The sequence below is a fragment of the Callithrix jacchus genome, chromosome 7 (assembly GCF_049354715.1).
Source record: "Callithrix jacchus isolate 240 chromosome 7, calJac240_pri, whole genome shotgun sequence".
NCBI classification, from domain to species: Eukaryota; Metazoa; Chordata; class Mammalia; order Primates; family Cebidae; genus Callithrix; species Callithrix jacchus.
Genome location: NC_133508.1, coordinates 158,422,125 through 158,447,138, shown reverse-complemented (window position 1 = coordinate 158,447,138; position 25,014 = coordinate 158,422,125). Strand labels below are relative to the sequence as shown.

The following is a 25,014-nucleotide window of genomic DNA, read 5'->3' as shown; positions in this document are numbered from 1 at the left end:
CCTATTTAAAAGCAAGAATAAAAGAACAACAATGCCATGTAACAGTATAGAACTCCAAAATCATAAGACTGAGTGAAAGAAGCCACATACGAAAGAGTGTATAATTTCATTTACGTAGAGTTCAATCTGGGAAAAATTACTCCACGGTGTTAACGATTATGATAATGGCTGTCCTTGGAGTCATCAGGAGGCCTTCGGGGATGCTGGTAATGTTCCCTTTCTCTACCTGAATGCTCAACAGTATACTCAGTATGTCAAATTAATTGGACTGTTAATATATAATTTGTGATTTTTTTCCAAATCATTTCTGACTTTGTCTGAAATTGTTACATGTAAATATAAAGTTTTTAAAACTTATTAAATAATACCTTTTTCTTCAAGCACGAAAAACACTAACAGAACAAAAAGCCCTGATACACTCACTGGAGTCTCCATCAAGCGGTCATCTAGCCTGAGTAACTCCAGGTCAGCAATCTCTTTACTGCCCAGGCAGCTCACTTGTTCGAAAGCATTTTCTTTACACTGAGTCGTTGCAAGTGGCTCACATCAACCAGTTGTTCTGTCCTCCTAAGAGATTCTACAGTGATCCAATCCCTGTACCACCAGCAGCGCTTCGGAAGCTACATCCTCCACTGGGTCATCCTTTCTCCAGACTCAGGAGTCCCAAGTCCTTCGGGCATCCCTCAAGGCATCCCTCTTGATTGTATTTATTTTATCTAATGATCCACAGAACTAAGCACCATCCTCTAGAGAGGCCCAAGAAGAGCAGAAAGGAGCCAAAAGCAGAATCATCTCTTGTAAATGTAGACAGCATTCTTCTGTCCACACACCCTACGCTGCCACCTGCTTCTTCTCTAACAATCACACCACACCATTGACTGCTGTTGAGCTGAACAATCAGCTAAAAGCACCCAAGTCTTCTGCCTAAACCCCAGATTTGCCTTTTCACCCAGGAGTCAGAGCACTCATTTGGCCCCACCCCAGTTCTCCAAAACTAAATCCTGCAGATGGAAGCGTATCTGTTATAGAGACACCTCTGGAATAGTTTTCCCCAACCTCCTGCCCTAAAAAACAGAAAGGAAGGCTTTGTCTCAATACATGGTTTTATTCTCACCCCTTCTTGAATGGGGCTTCATTGTAAAGTATATTTGGGGGGAAGGACTGGAAGAAAACTCAGTTTCACAGGCCAGGTTCAAAATGTGACCTAAAAGCCAACTGTTGCCTGACCTCAACAAAGCCTGAGAGTGTAGGGTGCCCTGATCTCCTTCCTTCTCCATTCCTCTCCCACGTGAGCTCCAACTGGAGGTTATGGAGATCAGTAGTGCTGGGCTCTGCTCACTCAGTCCTTGGCCTTTGTGTGAGTAGTGAGAGATGAAGCTGAGAAGGAAAACGTGGCAGGGTGAGAATAAATAAACCTGATGTCGTTCAAAGCGTCTGACATCGAACATACCTCTCAAGAAGGCCCACTGGAATCCCTCTCGCCACACGAAAAGGCAGAGAAACATTTCTACAGAAAGTTCCAGGCAGCCTCCCTGGGTATTTTTAACACAGGACTCGGTGGAAGGGGAGATTCGTTAAGCCAGGGAAACCCAGGAAAACAGAACATGTGCAGAGGGACCGAGGGAGGTGGGCTGGGAACCAGGCAGGGCGAGGCGACAGAAAAGGGAAGCTGTCACGGGGCCTGGTGGTGAGGGGCGACCTCTCCCTGAGGGCGCTGGGGGAGGGAAGGAGGAGGACCACCGCCACGTCCCGGGTGCCGCGCGAAGGAGGCAGCCCACCTACCTCGTCCACGCCTGCTCCATTTTCCAGGCTCCTTCCTGGGTCTCCGGGCGCTCCTCACCCGGGAGGGGAAGCAGCCTGGGAAAATGAGAAGCGTTGCCCACGAATCTCCAGCGCAAACAGCAGCCGCTTGTCCCTCCCCAGCTCCTTCCTCCTGCGTCGGCGGCGAAGAGAGAGCTCGGCTGCCTGCGTTTTTGGCAGACGGATTTGACGCGGCCGAACCTGCGGCGAGCGGTGCTCCCGGCACCAGGCAGGGACTGTTCTCGGCGGGAGGCTGGATCGGAGCGCGCACTCTCCGGGCTGAGACGCGCCCGGCTGGCACGAGCCGCTCGGCCCCAGCTGAGCTGTCACCGCGAGCGGAGGCGGGGCTCCCGACAGCGCGTGCTGGGGCAGAAGGGCCCAGGTTGCGCGCCGCCTGCACCGCCCTCGCGTCTCCCGGCCCCTCTGTCGCTGGCTCAGACGAATGATGACGGCAGAGGGCAGGGCGCTTAGAGGACGCCGTACCCAGCCCCGTCCCTCGCGCGTCCCAGCGAAGGGCTTGGAATAAAACCAACCAACTACAGGGAGAATTTGGAGAGAGGGTCTTCCTGTGCGCCGGCATCGCCCCACCCACAGGTAACCCCGGAGCCGGAGATGGGGTCTAGCAAGGTCCAGGGGCAATCCCAGCTGAACGCAGATGTGCACCCGAGGTGGTCGCGGAACGCGATGTTATCCTCCTGGGGATGTGACATGACAGTGTCACCATTCATCTAGGGACAGGACCCTTCTTCGGGCAGGGAGGCATCCCAACGAAACCTTACAGCCTTATTGGCTGCCTGCATCTCAGACGTCTGTCTTACGGTTTTCCACCTCCTGGTTTTTCAGTTTCGCCAGCAACTGGGCTCCACCAATAGCTTCGAGGAAGGAGAAGCTTCCTGATTCCCAGAGCACGAGAGAAGCCTCAGGGCAGTAGTCTTCAGGACCTAGACTCTCCCTTGTGACTGTTTTAAGATCACGGAAAAGGGCTTTTTGGAGATGGCATTGCCTCAGACCCTGTACCATGTACTTACGTGTCAAGGTTTAAACAAGGCAGACATAATATAATTAGAGTGCTTGCTGCCCTGAAGCTCCTTTTTAGCCCTAAAATAAGACCGTTTTATTAAATGACATAATTACTGCTTTATTACCGTTATCACTGACCTTTTTTTTTTAATTTGCAAAAGGCTTTATAGTCCCCACATATGGCAATGTTGATTTCATTGTACTTGTTTCAAAGATGCTAAATTTGACACCCAAAAAGGCCGGAAGTCTCTGCGAAAGTTCTGACACAGGCTGTGTTCTCTACTGGATGGCCCCAAAGATAGGTTGCCTGAATTTCTTTTTTTCTTTTTTTTCTTTCTTTCTTTCTTTCTTTTTTTTGAGACAGAGTTTCGCTCTTGTTACCCAGGCTGGAGTGCAATGGCGCCATCTCGGCTCACCGCAACCTCCGCCTCCTGGGTTCAGGCAATTCTCCTGCCTCAGCCTCCCGAGTAGCTGGGATTACAGGCACGCACCACCGTGCCCAGCTAATTTTTTTGTATTTTTAGTAGAGACGGGGTTTCACCAGGTTGACCAAGATGGTCTTGATCTCTTGACCTCGTGATCCACCTGCCTCGGCCTCCCAAAGTGCTGGGATTACAGGCGTGGTTGCCTGAATTTCTAAAGATACAACCCACAGGACTTCTCCAGAATGAATTTATTCTTTCAGGCTTCCTAGGCATTTCACTCAGGAAGAATCTGGCACGCCTGGGTATCGGTGAGACTGTGGGAGTCTGTGTTCTTGGGGCAACCTGTCATCTTGTCTCTCTGCTCTTAGAAAAGTTCCCCTGCATACCAGTACAAAGCAGTGGTGGGGAAGAGAGGATAACAAAACATTTGAAGGGTTAGCGGAACTGACTAAAAGGCCCCTAATCTAGGCTCCTCCAGCACGTGGTTTATTGGTAGGACCACACTGCTCCCGAGCTCAGAATGTCACCAGGAAAAATTTCAAGGTCCAGTTTGATCTTAGACAAGGCTCACAGGCCACCTATCTTGAAAAGAATATCCTGCTGCCTCTGAGGGGGAAGAAAAAAAGGCAGGGAGAGTCATATTTCCATCCTTCATACCAAAGTTGGGGCTATATTTAGCTTCGTCTCAAATCAAATTATGGGCTACCGAGTTGTGGAGAGGAACTCTATCTACAGACAGCTGTGCGCTGCACTCAAAACACGAGAGCATTAACTAGGCGAGCTGTGGGCTTTCAGAAAAGACTCTACAAAATATGCTCGTGTATTTTTTCAATAACTTTTTTCAAAAGTTTTTAACACATTTATTATAAAAAAAAATTTGAAAAATACAGAAAGGTTTATAGATTACTCAGAATACCCAGGGATATTCAATATTAAAAATGTGTTGCATTTTTTCCACTCTTTAAAAAATGCATCTTTTTTTTTTTTTTGAGACGGAGTTTCGCTCTTGTTACCCAGGCTGGAGCGCAATGGCGGGATCTCAGCTCACCGCAACCTCTGCCTCCTGGGTTCAGGCAATTCTCCTGCCTCAGCCTCCTGAGTAGCTGGGATTACAGGCATGCGCCACCGTGCCCAGCTAATTTTTTGTATTTTTAGTAGAGACGGGGTTTCACCATGTTGACCAGAATGGTCTCGATCTCTTAACCTCATGATCCACCCGTCTCGGCCTCCCAAAGTGCTGGGATTACAGGCTTGAGCCACCCCGCCCGGCCCTAAAAAATGCATCTTTTAATCCAAACACCAACTCTTTCTTACACACACGGGTATATTCTTGAGAAATTTCTTTGTTGCTTTAAAAATGATATTGTCAAAAGCACAATTTTTTGTGTTAGATTTCAGAAGAAAACTATTTACCCATATAACCACTGCTGCAGTACAAATGTTTAAATTTCTCCATATTTCCTTGAGTCATTAACCATATATATTAAATATCTATTTACATAACTATGATTACAGCTTAGATATAAGTTTATATTCTCTGTTTTTGGCTTAGTAAATATTTGTCCATGTTGTTAGGGAAAGTTCATAGTTACTAGCCTAATGATTGTATAATATTTTATTATATTAGTAGAACCATAGATTGCTTAAAATATTCTATTATTGCATAGTTATGCTGTTTCTAATATTTGACTCTTATAAATAATGCTTCAATGAAGAGCTTTCTTCCTTATCATTCTATTCTTTTGAATTGTGCCACGGTTTGAATGTATGTATGCCTCCAAAATCCATACACTGGTACTAAATACCCAGTGTGATAGTAGTAAAGGTGAGCCCTTTTAGGAGGTGATGAGGCATGAGCACTCCACTCTCATGAATGGGATTAGGGCTCTTATGAAAGAGATTGAAGAGATTACTCTGGTCCCTTTTGTCCTCTGTCCCTCCAGCCATGTGAGGACACAGCGTCTGGTCCCTCCAGAGGATGTGGCAACAAGGTACCATCTTGGGAGCAGAGAGCAAGGTCTTCCAGATACTGAATCTGCCAGCACCTTGATCTTGGTTCAGCCTTCAGCACTGTGAGAAATAAATTTTTATTACTTATAAATTATCCAGTCTAAGGTATTTTGTTATAGTGGCAGGAATGAACCAAAGACTATTTTCCTGGGATAAAAGGACGTTCTAATTTTATTATCTTAGCCTCAAAAGCAGTAGAAATTCTCCTCTTAATTATTGTCCTTATTTAATATGTAAATAATTGGATAGTTATATTTTAGATCCAAAGATAAAAATTTTAAAAAGAAAAAAAAGGTATTTTAGATCTCTATCTAGCTGATATATAAATAATGTAACACGATCTCATTTTACTTCACATTTCTTAGCATACTAACTAGTAAGGTCCTATTTCATGTCTTTTCATGCAAACCGTATCTGTAGCAGCTAAATTCTTGTCTCATAAAATTCTTGTGCTGGATCACTGTATTAGTCATCTTTTTGCTGAAACCATGGTGCTTAACAAAGCACTCCCCAATCTCAGCATTATACAACATACATCCATTTCCCCCTCAAGAATCTACAGTTTAGATATGGATTGGTTGGGCATGGGTCTCATTCCAGGACCCACACTAAAGAAGCAATGGTCACCTGCAATTCTCTTCTCATGGCAGAGTGCAGGCGTGCAGGAGAGTTGGCAGAGACTCAACATGTCTGTTGAGGCCTCTGCTCAGAACTGGCACACTCTCCCTTCCGCCATGTTCCATTCACCAAAGTAAGTAACATGGCCAAGTCCAAAGTCATGGGTGCAGAACAGTTCAGTCTGCCCACAGAGTGCAGGAGAGGGGAATAAATATTTGTGGAAAAATAAGGCAATCTATTAGTCACTCTATGTAATGCTTTCTGGCTTTTTGTTAAGCTTTTCTCCTTGTGGATACATGGTAACTTTATTCTTCCTCATCCCATTTTAACTTAGCTATGGCTTTTGAGCAATGAAATGTCACTTGTTTCTGTGGCTGAAATGTGTGAGGAAGTTTCATGTGGTCACTTCTAAGAAGAATGCAGACCTTCAAAAAAATTTTTTTTCTTTTATTGCATTTGAATGCGCACATTTTTAAGAGCCAACACAAAATTGGCCCTTTTCAGTTTCCACTGTCTTGTTGACCCTTGAAGATCAATACATGTAAGATGAAGCTTTCATCAGCCGAGGTCTCTGAGTTAATATGATGGTCAAAACCTTCCTGCCAACCCAACTTGAACATGGGAAATGAGCAAGAAATTCATTTCTGGTAGTAAGTTAGTGAGATTTGGTCATAATTTATTACTGAGGCGTGACCTGGCCTATCCTGACACATTGCTTTTTATTCCCGTTTTGCGACTGAGGATTGTTATGTGTGTATCTGCTCTCAGTTTTCTGAGATTTCTTAGAACTGAAATAATATGGGTAAATGATGTGGATACATAAAAGTATTCATGTTATTCTTTCCTGGTTTGGTCAACTGACTGTGCTTCAGGGAATACCTGAATTGATGATAAGGGACAAAAAGTCAGAAGGTGTCACAGTCTCTACACTCAGCTCCAAATATTCCAGGGATGCTTTTACCTTTCACTCAGTCTTTAATATTCATGTTCCCTTTCTTCTCTCCAACTTGACGGTAAAAAGGATTATTGATGTTGATGTAGATTACTCCATAACTTATAAATCAATAATAAAAATAACTGTGTTTAATATATTTTTGCCAGATCATCCTTTAAAAGCGTGTGTGTACTAACTCCTTTCATCCCTACAACGGTCTTTGGAGGGAGGCTCCAGTTAATTTCTGCTTCACGGATGACTCGTGTGGAGCACAGGGAGGTAAATTATACAGCCTGAATTCACAAAGCAGATAGACGGCAAAGCTGAGATTTGGAACCAATCAGTTTTGTTTCAGAACGGCCTGCCTAACCATTTTGCATCCCACTGCCTTAATTTTGACAAGTAGCATTCGCTGGGCACTTAGGTAGGAGGACAATATGTCTGCAGAATGCGTCACTTCAGCGATCCCTGTGATCACTTGGTTAATCAGAGCATGATGTCTTCTTGATCCATCACAGCTCCACGTCTGCCTCTCTAACCTTGGGTTTAAAAACAGATGTTCTTTCCAGACAAAGAGGCATCATTCTCAGATCAAGGAAATACTGCCTGTATTCGATTAAAGATGACCACAAATTATTTGCGACTTCTCCCATTGAGAGGTGGAATCTAATTCTCCTCCCTTTATTATGGGCTACACTTAGACTAACAGAATACAGCAGAAGAGATGTCTGACTGCCAAGGCTAGGTAAGTTAGAAGCCTTGTAGTTTCCATGTGAGATTCTTGGGACATGTCTTCTAAGGCCTAAGCTGCTGGATAAGTCCAACTACCATGCCACAGAAAATACGTGCAGAGGCCCTGAGACTACATGACAAGGGGAGGGGCCTCGCTAAGCCCAATAACCAGCAGTTCCCATCAGCGCGCCAGGCATTATGTGTTAAGCAGTCTTCCTTCAGCTGGACACAACCAGCCAACCCTAGCTGTGCCCACTGTGGAGTAAAGGTGCCCTGCTGAGCCATGCTAGACTACTGATTACCAAAATCATGAGATAGAATACAGCGTTTATTGTGCTAACTTTTGGAGTCGTTTACTAAATAACACTAGATAACGGGAACTAAATTTGGCATCTGAAAGGGGACTGCTGCCATAACAGAAGCTGAAAGCAAACAGCGGCGACTTTGGTACCTGGTTGCCACAGAAGCTGGAAAGGCCTCGAGAAAAACGGTGAAGCCTGGAAGGACATCGAGGAGACTGCTGCAGAGGCTGAAGGACAGTGAAGAAAACATCATGGGGTGGCGGGTGAAAAAACGGCCTGTGTTATGAGTCGCAGAAAGTTTATCAAAACCATTCTTTGATAACGTGGGAAAATAGAAAGGCGAGGATCTGGCTAAGGAGATTTTCAGCAGAATTTCAAAAGTACAAAGAGGGTTCTTTTTTGTTTGTTTTTTTTTTTTTTTGAGACGGAGTTTCGCTCTTGTTACCCAGGCTGGAGTGCAATGGCACGATCTCGGCTCACCGCAACCTCCGCCTCCTGGGTTCAGGCAATTCTCCCGCCTCAGCCTCCCGAGTAGCTGGGATTACAGGCACGCGCCACCATGCCCAGCTAATTGTTTGTATTTTTAGTAGAGACGGGGTTTCACCATGTTGACCAGGATGGTCTCGATCTCTTGACCTCGTGATCCACCCGCCTCAGCCTCCCAAAGTGCTGGGATTACAGGCTTGAGCCACCGCGCCCGGCCAGAGGTTTCTTTTAGTCACATTGTGATAAGGTATTGCTAAAAAAATAAAGTTGGGTTAAAAAAAGAGCCATTTGGTTTTTAGGCAGAATTCAGAGGAAATACAAACAGCCAGGACTTGCTGGGTTCAGACGAGATTGGGCACATTGAGGGCAGAATGACCATAGACTTCACTGGGTTCAAACATCAAACTGCTTCTCATCCTCAATCTCTCTAGACAGGAAGAGCTTTCAATGTAAGAAATGGCTTCAAGGCAAAAATAAGGCTATTGAAGATGTGACAGCTAGACCCATGGTTAAGACCTCAAAAAGATTAAGGGGTTGCCTCTTACATCCTTTTAGTTAAACAAAAAGGCCTCTAAATCTTGGGCAATGTACCTCTGCACTGGACAAAAGAGTTTCTAAGAAGTTTAAGGTTCTGTTATCCCATGTCAGACACAGGTAGCCCAAACAAGGTGAAAAACAGCTGGCTTCAGAATGAAATGTGGCTGTGGCTCTTGCCTAGTGGGGTTGGTCATCACTTAGTACATAAGATGCCGTGACATTTTAAAATGAATTAGACCAGCATGGACTGAAAAGGATGAAGAGAATAGAGAATGAAAAGATGCCTTTAGACCCTCAACCTGCCTCAGAGAAGCAGGCTGGGAAAGTGACCTAGCCAAAAACAAGATTACTTCTTAGGAATAAAGAAGAATGACTTGAAGAAGGAAACCAAGAGCCCAGAGGACTGATGGAGACCCAGAGGGAATCATCCTGGGAGCAGGACTGAGCCCTAATCAAGAAACTGGTAACATGTACTTAGCTAGATTTCAAAATTGCTGTGGAGTCCTGACTGCTGTATGCCTCCGTTCTCTGACTCTTTGAATGGGAGTGCCTATCACAGTTATCCCATCTCTGTCCCATTGTTTCTTGGGTGTGAGAGGCCCCAAGACTGTACCCAAGGGGCTGAGGGCAAGGAGCCTCCTCATCGCCCAAAGCTGAGTTAGATGGTGAGAGAGTGGGCTTCTGTGCTGATGCGGTATATGTCAGGAAGCTTGAGGGGGCTCTAGGAGAGGGTGAGCTTATTTCGCTTTCGGTAATACTGTCTGTGGCCAAAGCAAAAGGAATGTGGTAGATTAAAAATGGCTACAATAAGGCCGGGCACGGCGGCTCAAGCCTGTAATCCCAGCACTTGGGAAGCCGAGGCGGGCAGATCACCAGGTCAAGAGATCGAGACCATCCTGGTCAACATGGTGAAACCCTGTCTCTACTAAAAATACAAAAACTAGCTGGGCATGGTGGCACGTGCCTGTAATCCCAGCTACCCGGGAGGCTGAGGCAGGAGAATTGCCTGAACCCAGGAGGCGGAGGTTGCGGTGAGCCAAGATCGCGCCATTGCACTCCAGCCTGGGTAACAAGAGCAAAACTCCGTCTCAAAAAAAAAAAAGATTAACTAATAGGCAGTAAGAGAAGCAGTTTCCCTGGTACAGTAAAACTGGAATTTCACTTGATGAAAAGCTGTTCAATAGAATTTATAAATTCAAATTGTTATTTAGCACAACAGAGGAACCTAATGGGCAGACGTGCAGCTTGGATGGGTGTTCCTGGCTACCCAGGGTGTCCCAGTCACCTGGAGAGAAACTATTACATATACAAGGTCTGCCCTTCGGTGGCCGGAGTGGAGTGAGGCAGGAGAGTTTGGAGGAGGATGTATGGCTCTGAAGACTACACGTAGTAGGCAGAGGGCCAGCTGTCACTCAGAACGACCAAAATCAGGACCAGGAGCAGATTAGAAGAGAAAACAATTCTTATAATAAGCGGAAATATTTGTGGGGTACCGGGGACTTTGCAGGAGACTTCATTTCCTAAGTGAACAGGTGGGAGTTCGCAGGTAGCTGATGCCCATGGGACTTAACTTTATCTCCACAGTTGATAACACTCAAGGACAATTAGGTTAACTTAGTTCATTTAATTCAAGAAACACAGGTAATGTGTTAGGTGTGGCTAAAATCTAGTACAGAAATTCAGTGTTAAAATCTGGTGTGAAAGCCAGGCAGGCATTCATGAAACCATGATACAAACCAGACTGGGTACCGTGCTACAATAAAGGTACACCCCAAGCAGAACATGATTGATTAAATTCCACTGGAGAAGATTTTCTAAGAGGGTAGCATCTGAGTGGAGTACTAGAGTATGCTAGCAATAACATTTTATCACATATTGGGATTGTTAAAGAGTGCTTTTACTTTAAAATTTAAACAATTATTAGCTTGTTTTCATCATTCCACAGTGTATGCATATACCAAAACATTACATTGTACCTCAAAAATACATGCAATTACAATTTGTCAATTAAAAAATAAACTTAAGAATAGTATTGATGAAAACAATTTTATTTTTCACTGTTAGAAGGAAAACTTTCCATGCGCGTGTGTGTGTGTGTGTGTGTGTGTGCATTCAAATCCGTTTCTTTCCATGGTTAGCCTTGTCTGTCAGCTGTAACAAAAACCTCAAACCTCAAGGAAAGAAATTACAAGCAAGCCTTCAGACAGCTGGTGGTAATTTACTCACAGGACCCTGGTCTCCTGTGGGTGAGTGCCTAGGGTCCCATTCGGGAAGAGCAGTGCAGCTCAGCTGAGATTGCTGGCAGGCATCATAACAGAGCACTTAAGATTACTGGCTCTACAGTCAGGGGGATGGGTTCCAATCCTCCTCCTCTGTCAATTTCCAGCCTTGCAATTTTGTACATTGCTTAAACTCTGTGCCTTAGCTTCCTCATTTGTAAAACAAGGTTAATGATAATAGCTACCTGATTGGGCCATTGTAAGAACAAAATGAGCTAATATGTGAGAAGTGTTTAATTCATTGTCTAGCACATTTTAAGCATCCTATAAATCATCGCTATTTTTCATTCATGTTTGTGTATTAGGCAGGGCTCCCATACTGTGTAGAAGTCGTGAATTTTAATTTCAGTTCTGTTCCAAACTGCTCTCTAGGGCTAGGCCAGCGACCCAGATTTTCCATTTCTCATCTTTTCTGATTTATCATGTGAGACCAAAGCTTTGGCAGGGAAGCTGAATAAGTAGATTTCCTCACTTGCTGGCTGGAAGTCTAGGGAGCAGAAAAGGTAGACATTTCCTCCGTCTTGTATCTGACTTGAGGAATGTGTGTGTGTGTGTGTGTGTGTGTGTGTGTGTGTGTGTGTGTGTGTGTTTATTCAGATCCATCCCTCTCTTTTAATGGTTAGCCTTGTCTGTCAGCTGTAACAAAAACCTCAAGCCTCAAGGAGAAATTATGACCAAGCCTTCAGACAGCTGGTGGTAATTTACCCACAAACCCCCCTTATTCTTTCAACACCCACTATTTATGTGTATCTGATGTTGGGAGAGGGGAAATCATGCAAGAAATATGGTATGTAAATTTCTGGAAAGGGGGTTGGAATAGTGAGGGAAGACTTATGTGAATTACATGAATAATTCTCCTTGATTTGAACATAGATATCAGCTCTCCAAAATGGAAGGGACTGATGTTAGGGTCGATAAATACATTTCTGGAACCAGAAACAATACTGTAATAAATTCATAAATAGCTTCCAAGGCATTCATGACAATCACGCCACTGCGAAAATCTGAGTCATTTTCCAGGACAGTGCACGCAGTTCCCGTGCAGGTCAATGATGGAACCTGTGTCAGTCAGTCCAGACTGCTTTAAAAATCCATGATGATAACAACGACTAAATGGAATACATGGTCCTAGTTCAGATCTTGGATTGGATTCTGAATTAGAAAAAAAGATTACTGGCATGTTCAGTGGCTCATGCCTGTAATCTCAACACTTTAGGAGGCCAAGGCAAGAGGATCACGTAAGGCCAGGAGTTTAAAAACAGCCTGTGCAGCATAGCGAGATCTTGTCTCTACAAAAAGAAATTTCTTTTAATTATTTGGGGATGGCGCCGCACACCAGTAGTCCTAGCTACTCTGCAGACAGGTGGGAGGATCACTTGAGTCCAGAACTGAGCCTACAGTGAGCTGTAATTACACCACTGCACTCCAGTTTGGGTGACAGAGAGCAAGACCCTGTCTCCTAAAAAAAAGAAAAAATATTTCTAAGGACAAGACACCATATGTAGCCACGGTCCTTGCCTTTGTTTCTTGTATCATGCCATCTACCACCTGGTCCCTGAGGCTGTATTTAACAGCTTACACTCACACACACATATGAGTGAAAAGTAACATTGATTTTTTTTTTTAACTTTCTGGCTTGAAAAATTTGAAATTTTCAACATATAGAAAAGTTGTAAAAGTAGCACAGTGAAGTCCTATAAATCCTTCACTTCCTTTAGAGATTGACACTTTGCCACATTTGTTTTCTCTCTTACACGCACACACACACACCCAAGCACACAATCATTAATGTTATTTTGATGAACCATTTGAGAGTAAGATGTAGATGTCACCTCTAAATATTTAATGTGTATCTCCTAAGGATATTTGAAATCCTGAAATAACTATATTATGTAAAAGAATATAACACCCTTTTCAGGTCAGCTTTTATTGCTGTTAAGCAGAACACTTTACATAATAATCTAAAGTCTCAGCAGTGAATTGCTTGACTGAAATCAGGAGCTACCCTCTGCTAGATATTTGGCTCATATCTGTACAACCAAAAGTGCTGGTCAAAATACTCCCAGAACAAAGGCAAAATATACAACAAAGACAAACTCCCTCTTCCACACACCAGCCAATTTCTTGGCAGTGTAGAACAGCTGTGTTTTGTCCTTTCTTCCAGCTGGCAAAGATTCAAAAATATCAAGACACAGCCTCAGAAAACTTCACACGATGAGGAAGAAATTTTAATGAGAAAAATCTCACATTGTGTATTCACTCTTGTTTTCATTTTCATTTTAGCATATAAAACGCCAAAATACTGAGCTGTTGAGTACAGTATCAACCCTCTGGCGATCCTGGACAGAAGAAGAGCAAAACTCTACCATCCTTCATCTTTGCAAAGTTCAAGTGGCTTTAAGAATTGATGCCACTGGGGTTAGGTGCTATGGCTCATGCCTGTAATCCCAGCACTATTGGAGGCTGAGGCAGGCAGATCGCTTGAGCCCAGGAGTTTGAGACCAGCCTGGGCAACATAGTGAAACCCATCTCTGCAAAAAATACAGAAAAATTAGCCAGGTGTGGTGGTGCACATCTGTAGTCCCAGCTACCCAGGAGGCGGACGTGGGAAAATGGCTTGAGCCAGGGAGACAGAGGCCAATCTCCAGATCATGCCACTGTACTCCAGCCTGGGTGAAAAAGCCAGCCCATGTCTCAAAAACCAAAACTAAACAATCAGAAAAATAGTTAATGGCATTGGAATTTATATCAGTTTGGTAAAAGAACAAACACATCCAACATTAACCACCACAATTCTTTTCAGCCCAGATAATCTTCAGACGAAAGCTACCCAAGCTGGCCGAAGCTCAGCGCTGGTGGTATACAGAAGAGGATTAGTGCACTCTTTATTTAGTGGCTTCAGTACATTCTCAGGAGATAGAGGGAGGGGGAAAAAATCCAAACCAGAAGGGCCTGGTGCTGATGGACCAGATCGACTGGTTCAAGCTGAGTCCACTGTGAAGCTATTCAGGGCTGGAACTAGGATGAGAGGAGCAAGGCACTCACCTGAGGTTCAAAATGTAAAGGGTCCCAAAAACTCAGTAATCAAGATACATAGTATTTTAATGTAATATTTTAGAAAAAAATGCAAAAAAGTCTACCATGAACAAAATATTAAAACTTTAAATAAAGACAGGGTTTGACCTGCATTTCCATGATTCAGGGAGTGTCTTACTTGATTCGTCCTCGTCCAGGCCCAGCTTGTTCATCCCCAGATGATGTGCAGAAAGCCAAATCCTTAGAGGCATTTCCTCTGGTGCACTCTAGTGCTATGCTCTGCTGACCCTGTTGGCAACAGCCGTCTGTCTGTTATGAACGGTTGGACATCAGGTGGTACTTTTAAGATACCGCAAGGTAAAAGCAACTCTCTGAGCCAAGGCCAGCTCTTCCAACCTCCTTCCAAATAGTATTACGTCTCAAGGGCAAATATGTTTAGGGCATCGTGGAGAGGGTAGAATTGGGGTGGAAAGGGGAGATAATGGGAGAGGGGAAAAAGAACAGGTGACCTCATGAGCTGGCACTAATGTAACTAGAGTGCAGTTTTTCAAGAATCTTGTCTTTTTAAGAAAACCTTGAGCCCTAACTCTCATTTAGAGGCACCTGCTCACTCGCCTCCAAAACCAAATCCGCCTCACCTCTATTCCTCTTTTCACATCGTCTACAGGTGGTTCCGGAAATCGAAGCGGCCATGCTGCTCCCTCCATGCAGCCTGTAGTGAATTCAAGTAGTGTAGGATAATTCAACCTGGGGCCTCCCCACTGGAAATAGCTGCTCAGCCCCAGGTACCAAACCTGATTTCGAGACAATGAAAACCGTCTGCAGGTGCCCCCTGCTGGTGATTGTTGGTACTATCCTAATGACTTGCTCTCACTCATCTTTTTTTTGTTGTTTTTTTGTTTTTGTTTTTGTTTTTGTTTTTTGAGATGGAGTTTCACTCTTGTTACCCAGGCTGGAGTGCAATGGCGCGATCTCGGCTCACCGCAACCTCCGCCTCCTGGCTTCAGGCAATTCTCCTGCCTCAGCCTCCCGAGCAGCTGGGATTACAGGCACACGCCACCGTGCCCAGCTAATTTTTTATATTTTTAGTAGAGACGGAGTTTCACCATGTTGACCAGGAAGGTCTCGATCTCTTGACCTCGTGATCCACCCGCCTTGGCCTCCCAAAGTGCTAGGATTACAGGCGTGAGCCACCGCGCCCGGCCTTCCCTCATGTATTTTGTTTGGTCAACGGTCCAGAAAGTCACAGTCAGAGTCACAGTCGCCAACACTATTCCCTGTGCCCTTATACCTGAGCAGGTTCACTTATTTATGCTACAGTCACCTACACTATTCCCTGTGCCCTTATACCTGAGCAGGTTCACTTATCTATGCTACAGTCGCCAACACTATTCCCTGTGCCCTTATACCTGAGCAGGTTCACTTATCTATGCTACAGTCACCAACACTATTCCCTGTGCCCTTATACCTGAGCAGGTTCACTTATCTATGCTACAGTCACCAACACTATTCCCTGTGCCCTTATACCTGAGCAGGTTCACTTATCTATGCTACAGTCACCAACACTATTCCCTGTGCCCTTATACCTGAGCAGGTTCACTTATCTATGCTACAGTCGCCAACACTATTCCCTGTGCCCTTATACCTGAGCAGGTTCACTTATCTATGCTACAGTCGCCAACACTATTCCCTGTGCCCTTATACCTGAGCAGGTTCACTTATCTATGCTACAGTCGCCAACCCTATTCCCTGTGCCCTTATACCTGAGCAGGTTCACTTATCTATGCTACAGTCACCAACACTATTCCCTGTGCCCTTATACCTGAGCAGGTTCACTTATCTATGCTACAGTCGCCAACACTATTCCCTGTGCCCTTATTCCTGAGCAGGTTCACTTATCTATGCTACAGTCGCCAACACTATTCCCTGTGCCCTTATACCTGAGCAGGTTCACTTATCTATGCTACAGTCGCCAACACTATTCCCTGTGCCCTTATACCTGAGCAGGTTCACTTATCTATGCTACAGTCGCCAACACTATTCCCTGTGCCCTTATACCTGAGCAGGTTCACTTATCTATGCTACAGTCAACAACACTATTCCCTGTGCCCTTATACCTGAGCAGGTTCACTTATCTATGCTACAGTCACCAACACTATTCCCTGTGCCCTTATACCTGAGCAGGTTCACTTATCTATGCTACAGTCACCAACACTATTCCCTATGCCCTTATACCTGAGCAGGTTCACTTATCTATGCTACAGTCAACAACACTATTCCCTGTGCCCTTATACCTGAGCAGGTTCACTTATCTATGCTACAGTCACCAACACTATTCCCTGTGCCCTTATACCTGAGCAGGTTCACTTATCTATGCTACAGTCGCCAACACTATTCCCTGTGCCCTTATTCCTGAGCAGGTTCACTTATCTATGCTACAGTCGCCAACACTATTCCCTGTGCCCTTATACCTGAGCAGGTTCACTTATCTATGCTACAGTCGCCAACACTATTCCCTGTGCCCTTATACCTGAGCAGGTTCACTTATCTATGCTACAGTCGCCAACACTATTCCCTGTACCCTTATACCTGAGCAGGTTCACTTATCTATGCTACAGTCACCAACACTATTCCCTGTGCCCTTATATCTGAGCAGGTTCACTTATTTATGCTACAGTCGCCAACACTATTCCCTGTGCCCTTATACTGAGCAGGTTCACTTATCTATGCTACAGTCGCCAACACTATTCCCTGTGCCCTTATACCTGAGCAGGTTCACTTATCTATGCTACAGTCACCAACACTATTCCCTGTGCCCTTATACCTGAGCAGGTTCACTTATCTATGCTACAGTCGCCAACACTATTCCCTGTGCCCTTATACCTGAGCAGGTTCACTTATCTATGCTACAGTCACCAACACTATTCCCTGTGCCCTTATACCTGAGCAGGTTCACTTATCTATGATACGGTCGCCAACACTATTCCCTGTGCCCTTATACCAGAGCAGGTTCACTTATCTATGCTACAGTCACCAACACTATTCCCTGTGCCCTTATACCTGAGCAGGTTCACTTATCTATGCTACAGTCACCAACACTATTCCCTGTGCCCTTATACCTGAGCAGGTTCACTTATCTATGCTACAGTCAACAACACTATTCCCTGTGCCCTTATACCTGAGCAGGTTCACTTATTTATGCTACAGTCACCAACACTATTCCCTGTGCCCTTATACCTGAGCAGGTTCACTTATCTATGCTACAGTCAACAACACTATTCCCTGTGCCCTTATACCTGAGCAGGTTCACTTATCTATGCTACAGTCGCCAACACTATTCCCTGTGCCCTTATAGCTGAGCAGGTTCACTTATCTATGCTACCGTCGCCAACACTATTCCCTGTGCCCTTATACCTGAGCGGGTTCACTTATTTATGCTACAGTCGCCAAGACTATTCCCTGTGCCCTTATACCTGAGCAGGTTCACTTATTTATGCTACCTGCCAGGCGCCTGCAGGCACATGGCATTTGCATTTTTCTTCTATGGCTTCCTAGTGCCTCGTGGTGGGAATCTGGGGCCTGACTTCATGCCTCTCAAACTATTAATGTGCCTGCCTCACAGGGCCAACCGCTTCTCTAGTCTTGAGTCCCTCGTGTCACTTTTTTAACCTACCCTCAGATAGGACACTGGAGCCACAAATGTGAACCTCAGCCTTTAAAGCAAGAAGACAGCTAAAGTCCCCAGGGCCGGTCACTGCCAGCAATGACAGTGGGGGTTTGAAGGGATGGCTGAGCAAGTGGAGTCTGAGGTTGTTACTGTTCTGAGGATATAGAGGAAAATCTGTAACGAGGCTCACACGGCTTGGCGTAGTCTTCGGCCTCAGCTGTGGTTACACTTCTCTTTTGTGCTTAGTTTGTACTAGCCTTGTTCCAGAAGAAGAAAAAGTGGGAACTAATTCTGCTGCTCCTCTGCTATACAGCAGCTCAGGTGATGAATGCAGACTGTGATAGGCTGTCCTTAAGTTAGTCCCCAATGACCCCTGGTCACCAATTCCCTGTCCTTGAGTCTGGGATGGATCTAGCAGCATTCATTTCTAATGACTACAGTAAGGCAGCAGGGATGGGATGTCACGTCTGAGATTAGGTTATCTTTTAAGAAGCAAAAACAACTGTGGAGCGTCCATGTTGAATACACATGCTCTCTTTCAGATCAGTTGTGCTGGGGGAATTAAGCCACCGTGTTAAAGCAGACCTATAGTTTGGACAGAACTAAAGCCTGCCAAATTCTATGTGCCTGAGCCTGGAAGCGGGTCCTTCAGCCCCTGTCAAGTCTTGAGATGACAGCAGCCCCAGCTGAGGGCTTGACTGCAACCTCATGAGAGAACTTGAGGCAATTCTACCCAGCTAAGCTGCTCCCAGATTTCTGACCCTCCAAAACTGTGAGTACTAAACGCTTAGAGTTTTCAGCCACTGGTGCGATTTGCTATGCAGTAATAGTAATAGACTAATACAGACTTCTGAACCTTTCCTCCATCCAAGGTCATTCCGCGGAGTTAGCAACCTGGCCCTCCCATTCACAAAGAAGCTATTATTCTCTCTACAGTAAAGAAAGACATAGAAGTCAGAGCCGTTTTTTAAGGCTGCACATCAGGAACGTAGATGTAAGGTGAAAATTTGGGAGTGATAAGTAGGACCTTCCCCAGTCTCTAGAATATACCAGCAAAGCATTCTCACTCAAGAATTTGCTTTCAATTACTACCAAGTACGCTTTTTTTCTTTTTGAAGATATGTGCAAACAATGAAAATCTTTCTTGCTGAAATTACAATACAGCTGTACATTTTGGTTGAAATGTTTATTTGGAGATTTCAAAGTCAAGGTTTATATAGCAAAAAAGTATGTTACAGGTTAGACTATCATGGAGAGAAAAAGGATGCTAAAATTGATATCGTTTGTTTGTACACTAGGGTCACTGTCATGTTAACATTTCCTTCACTGCATCTGCTTCCTCTGAGCTAGTGTGGTGGGGTTAGATGTGAGTGTGAATGAGCGTGCATACAGTGGACAGAATCTCCTCCTTCTGTAAATGCATGTGCCTATTATTCCGGGCAGTGAGCCCAGCTTCCTTTAAGTCTTCATTATTTGAATAGTGTCCCAGATTCTCCTTTGAAAGGTGCAGTTCACCTATTTTTATTAACCTTAATATGGAGCTCTCTGATGCTTCCTTGATAGATTCTTGCTGTGCCCAGGTAGACTTCCTTTTGTTTTAAACAGGTCATACATTTCTCTGTGCTGACCTTGAGGTGGTGTGCCATGTAAATTAGGAAGCAGATTCTCACAAGGTTCAATTTGAATCACGCAGCTTGTGATTTTTCAGCAGATGACGTTTTTACACTTGTTACGCTAACTTGGAGACCATACCATGTTTGTCTAAGTCCTACCAAAGGCTTTTGTTTTATAGTCTTCATTTGTTTTGCTTTGGTTTACTTTTTAATAAAAAGAAAACCTAGAAAAAACATTTTAAAACATACAAGATGCACAAAAATAATTACTCTACTATACACGAAACAGAAAATCAACACCCACCAATTAAACACAATCTCTACCATTTCTTAACTGTGTGATCTTGTCAGATTACTTAACCTCTCCGTAAAACTGCGGTTCATGATAGCATCTTTCTCACAGAATTGTACTGAGAATTAAATAACATTATGCTTATAAAATGTTTAAGATAGGGCCTAGCATTTGTCATTTACTTGATAAATATTAATCATGTAGTTATATATGTAGTTATGGTGATAATGATCATGTTGCTGCCATGAGATGTCAGGTTTCATCATATAAAACCTGTATAGAGTTCTGTTTGGAACTGCTGTGAGACCTAGTATGAATCACCTATACTTAGGAGGCTGCAATAAAATAAAGTAAAAGAACAGGCAATTTCATAAATAGGTTGAAGAATCCTAGGGCAACAGTCCCCAACCTTTTTGGTACCAGAGACCAGTTTCAAGGGAGACAACTTTTCCATGGACAGGGTGGGAGATGGATTTGGAATGATCATCAGGTATTAGATTCTCATAAGGTGCAGGCAGCCTAGATCCTTCATATGCTCATTTCACAATAGGGTTCGCATTCCTGTGAGAATCCAATGCTGCTGCTCATCTGCAGATGGGCAGGAGGGGGAGCTCAGGGGTACTGTTCCTCGCTGGCCTGCCACTCACCTCCTGCTGTGCAGCCCGGGTCCTAACAGGCCATGGGCCGGAGGCTGGGGACCCCTGGCCTTGAGGAATAAATACCACCACCATATCTGCTACCCTCTCCACCGTGCACACTACCCATTTGGTTGCCATATACAACCCTGTGTGAAGATTTTTATTTTATTTTTTTTTTTTTGAGACGGAGTTTCGCTCTTGTTACCCAGGCTGGAGTGCAATGGCGCGATCTCGGCTCACCGCAACCTCCACCTCCTGGGCTCAGGCAATTCTCCTGCCTCAGCCTCCTGAGTAGCTGGGATTACAGGCACGTGCCACCATGCCCAGCTAATTTTTTGTATCTTTAGTAGAGACGGGGTTTCACCATGTTGACCAGGATGGTCTCGATCTCTTGACCTCGTGATCCACCCTCCTCGGCCTCCTAAAGTGCTGGGATTACAGGCGTGAGCCACCGCGCCAGGCCATTGTGAAGATATTTTTAATATTATCCAGGGTTCTTTTCATTTGAGTGACCTCTAACTCTGTCCCACCATCTAACTCCCACCCCCATAATGAGTGGGGAGAAAATCTCCACTAGGGTGAAACAAAAAACCTCAAACAGAGGCTTCAAACACAGCTTCATAGAAAGACCCCAAAATGAAGATGTCTCTCTTTATCCCTCAGTTACCTTATTTGTTGGTTTTGTTTTCAGGATCTGCAGGGTACCAAGTTATGTGCTAGAAGCCCCAGGTCTTCTCTTCTTACAGCCCCGCTGCGACCGCCATGATGTAAATCACCATGATCTCCTGTTGGTGCTATTTACCGAACAGCCCACAAAGCAGCTCCCTTCCTTCCACTCTTGGCCTCTTAAGGACACTTCTCCAATAGCAAAGTGACTTTTTAACATTTTTCAGATCATATGCTTTAAACCTTCACTGGCTTCCCAATGTCCCTAGAATAACACCCACTTCTTACCATGGCCTATGAGGTCTCAGGTGACCTGGCTCAGGTTCACCTCTGCCCCCTCTCTTACTTATGATGCCCCAGCTGCACTGTTCATTCTGTTCCTCAAATACAAAGCTTATTTATACCTGAAGGGTTTTGCAGTTCTTTTTTTTTTTGAGACGGAGTTTCGCTCTTGTTCCCCAGGCTGGAGTGCAATGGCGCGATCTCGGCTCACCGCAACCTCCGCCTCCTGGGTTCAGGCAATTCTCCTGCCTCAGCCTCCCGAGTAGCTGGGACTACAGGCACACGCCACCATGCCCAGCTAATTTTTGCATTTTTAGTAGAGATGGGGTTTCACCATGTTGACCAGGATGGTCTCGATCTGTTGACCTCGTGATCCACCCGCCTCGGGTTTTAGTTCTTTCACCTCCTGCTTCAACACCTCTCTAACAAAGTTTATTTTTTAATAAACTGTATTAGTATCAGAAATCACTTTATATGTATACGTATTTATTTGTTTTCTGTCTACATCCTCACCAGACCTACTGCAACTTCATTAAACTTAAACTTGAGAGAGTAGAGCCTTTATCCAATAATCTTGTTCCTCATTTTATTCTGGCACCTAGTATTGTGCCTCACACTCCATATATACCTTTTGGAAAGATCAGTGAACAGACTCCAGCTATGCTGTTTTTTAAAAATAGTTTTTACTGGAAGAGGAGACCTACAGAATCAAAGGAACAGTTGAAGACTCAAAAGGACAGGCTCAAAAGCGGCAGGAATAGGGAGGGGCGGGAATAGCGGAAGCAATAAGGTTCTAGGTAGCAAGAAGGGGCCGACTGGTTCTGGCCGCTTTTTCCTACTCTGACGTTGCTGCACTGATGATGAAGTCTCATAAAATCAGATCATCCTCGTGTGGGTCTCAAGGTCATCGTTAGGTCTGGTTACCTTAACCAAACTTCCCACCAAGACTACAACCCTAGCAAAAAAGGCAATTCTCCCCCCCCCCCACCCTGCCAAAAAAAGGAGGGTTGTTGTCCAAAGAAGGAAGGCATGGATACACCCAGAGCCAAAAAACCAAACCGAGTCTGCAGCAATGTCTGACTTGATACTTTGTCTTCTAGAAGGCAACTTCTCTTTCTTTCTTTTTTTTTTTGCCTGGCCGGGAGCTTTAATTTTTCCTTCTGGTTAATAACATTATGGGGCTGAGGGAGGCGCTCAGATTTCCTTGCCCTCCTCACAGCCACAACCCCCCAGGCGGCGCAGTGCGGGGGTGGGTGTAAAGCAAGACTCAGGCCAAGCCTGACTCTGAAGCTGTTTGTCACCAGCTCTTTAGTCTAAACTTCAAATCTTCAACCCGCTGTTCTCCAACCCAACACATTCCACAATCGCAGGGACTGGGCGATGAGATACCGGGAAACCCCATGAAAAGAGACGCATCATAAAGCAGGAAATCATTTAAAATGTTCCCCCCACCCTTTTTTTTGAAACAGTCTTGCTCCGTGCGCCAGGCTGAAGTGCAGTGGTGCGATCTCGGCTCTCTGCAACCTCCGCCTGCTGGGTTCCAGCAATTCTCCAACCTTAGCCTCCTGGGTAGCTGGGATTACAGGTGCGAGTCACCACGCCTGGCTACGTTTTGTATTTTTTTTGTAGAGACGGGTTTTCGCCATGTTGGCCAGGCTGGTTTCCAACTCCTGGTGCCAGGTGATTCGCCCACCTCGGCCTCCCAGAGTGCTGGGATTACAGGCGCGAGCCACTGCGCGCAGCCCCCAATATATATATATATATATATATATATATATATATATATTTTTTTTTTTTTTTTTTTTTTTTGAGACAGAGTTTCGCTCTTGTTACCCAGGCTGGAGCGCAATGGTGCAATCTCGGCTCACCGCAACCTCCGCCTCCTGGGTTCAGGCAATTCTCCTGCCTCAGCCTCCCGAGTAGCTGGGATTACAGGCGCGCGCCACCATGCCCAGCTAATTTTTTGTATTTTTAGTAGAGACGGTGTTTCACCATGTTGACCTGGATGGTCTCAATCTCTTGACCTTGTGATCCACCCGTCTCGGCCTCCCAAAGTGCTGGGATTACAGGCGTGAGCCACCGCGCCCGGCCCGGCCCCCAATATTTTTTAAGCTCAAATGATCCCACGTCCCCTTGGCTGTGATAAACTAGATAACCAAAAGAAGCCTGGCCACAGTCCAGGTGGAAGGGGGCTGTCCCGCGGTGCGTTCCCATCAAAATCCGCTCCCGGGGCAGGACTCACACTGCTCGCAACACCAGGGGTCAGCCGTCTTCTCCGGCCACCCCGTGAGGGGCAGAAGGCCCTGTTCTGGGCTCCCGGCTTCAATCCCAGGATCAGCCAGGTCTGGAACCAGAGAGGCGGCTCACACGGGTCTGCCCTGGAAGGAGAGGGCGAGCCGCAGGAGTTCCTGGCCCAGCTCTTGCTGCCTCCCTCCGGGGCCGAGGTCGCCGACAGCTCCGGGAAAGTGAAGCAGACGCGCCGGGCCTCGATGTGTCTGCGGTGGGTGGCATGCTTGCACTGGCGCCGCGCGGCCCCCCGAGCACCAGCAGGGAGCGGCGGGGCAGGGGGACGGCCACCTCCACCTCCTGGCACGGCACGGAGCGGCTGGGCGCTCTCACGCTGTCGACCCGGCCTCGGGGGCGGAGCAGAGGAGCAGCTCCCGGGTGCCTCCCGACACGTGGACAGCACGGTGGGCACAGGAGGTTGAGGCTGACCCGCCGCTCCCCCCCCACAGCCACGCGTCGTCCAGGTGCGGGTCGATGGCCGGGCCGAGCTCGGGGCGTAGTGCAGGTTGCACTGCTCGCCGGGCCAGAAGCCCCCAGCCCCGGGGTAGAGGCCCACCCTCCGCACCACCTCCCGGCTGAAGCTGGGGAGGCCGCAGAAGCCCTCGGTCTTTAGCGTCTGTTTCCGAAAGTTGACTTTGGGGCCATAGTCCTGCTTCCTCCGTGCAGACCGGGAGAGCTTCCAGGGGTCACAGTCCATGGGCCTCACCAACTGGGCTTCTTCCTCCCGAGTCATCAGCATCACTCCTGGGAAGGGGAAGGCCCAGCCCTCAAAGTCAGACTCCTCTGAGCCCGCGGCCAGCCGGTGTCAGAGCAGGACCTGAAACGGTGCGTTTTCGCTGCGGGCAGGTGCCGGGCGGGTCTCCGCCGCTCGCAGATAAGACAGGTCCGGATGCCCTTGCAACCGCATTCCCGGACCTCAGGGACCTCGGCTGCAGCCGCCGCCGCCACGGCTCCCCGGCTTTACTTTATTTTATTTTATTTTTTGTGGAGTTTCGCTCTTGTTGCCCAGGCTGGAGTGCAATGGCGCAACCTCCGCTCACTGCAACCTTCAACTCCCGGGTTCAAGCGATTCTCCTGCCTCAGCCTCCCAAGTAGCTGGGATTACAGGTGCCCACCACTCGGCTTAGCTAATTTTTTGTATTTTGAGTAGAGATGAGGTTTCACCATGTTGGCCAGGCTGGTCTTGAACTCCTGACCTCAGGTGATCCGCCCACCTCGGCCTCCCAAAGTGCTGGGATTACAGGCGTGAGCCACCGCCCCTGGCCAACATCTACTTTCGTGCAGCACTCACTGATGTTTGTTTAAGAGATATAAACAGATTTCAGTATTAAGTCAAAAGAAGAATACATCTGTTCAAAATTATACAATATACTAAAAATATATGCTTAAAA

General features: G+C 45.9%; 1 protein-coding gene, 1 long non-coding RNA gene and 1 pseudogene across 2 annotated transcripts in view; 1 reads left to right on the top strand and 2 right to left on the bottom strand.

Moving 5' to 3' along the window:
* LOC100395293 (myomegalin) overlaps positions 1-2,099 on the bottom strand; it is a 201,819-nt gene extending 199,720 nt beyond the window's left edge. Inside the window, 1 exon segment of the mRNA XM_078332881.1 lies at positions 1,783-2,099. Within this exon segment, the coding sequence (XP_078189007.1) occupies positions 1,783-1,802 (20 nt within the window). The 5' untranslated portion in view covers positions 1,803-2,099.
* LOC144577093 (uncharacterized) lies at positions 1,976-18,618 on the top strand. Its single transcript, XR_013520380.1, has 3 exons — positions 1,976-2,394; positions 5,189-5,317; positions 18,389-18,618. It is a non-coding gene; the product is annotated as an uncharacterized LOC144577093 (long non-coding RNA).
* A 4,947-nt stretch (positions 18,619-23,565) lies between these two features.
* LOC100394928 (alpha-ketoglutarate-dependent dioxygenase alkB homolog 4 pseudogene) lies at positions 23,566-24,491 on the bottom strand (annotated as a pseudogene).
* Between the last annotated feature and the right edge of the window lie 523 nt (positions 24,492-25,014).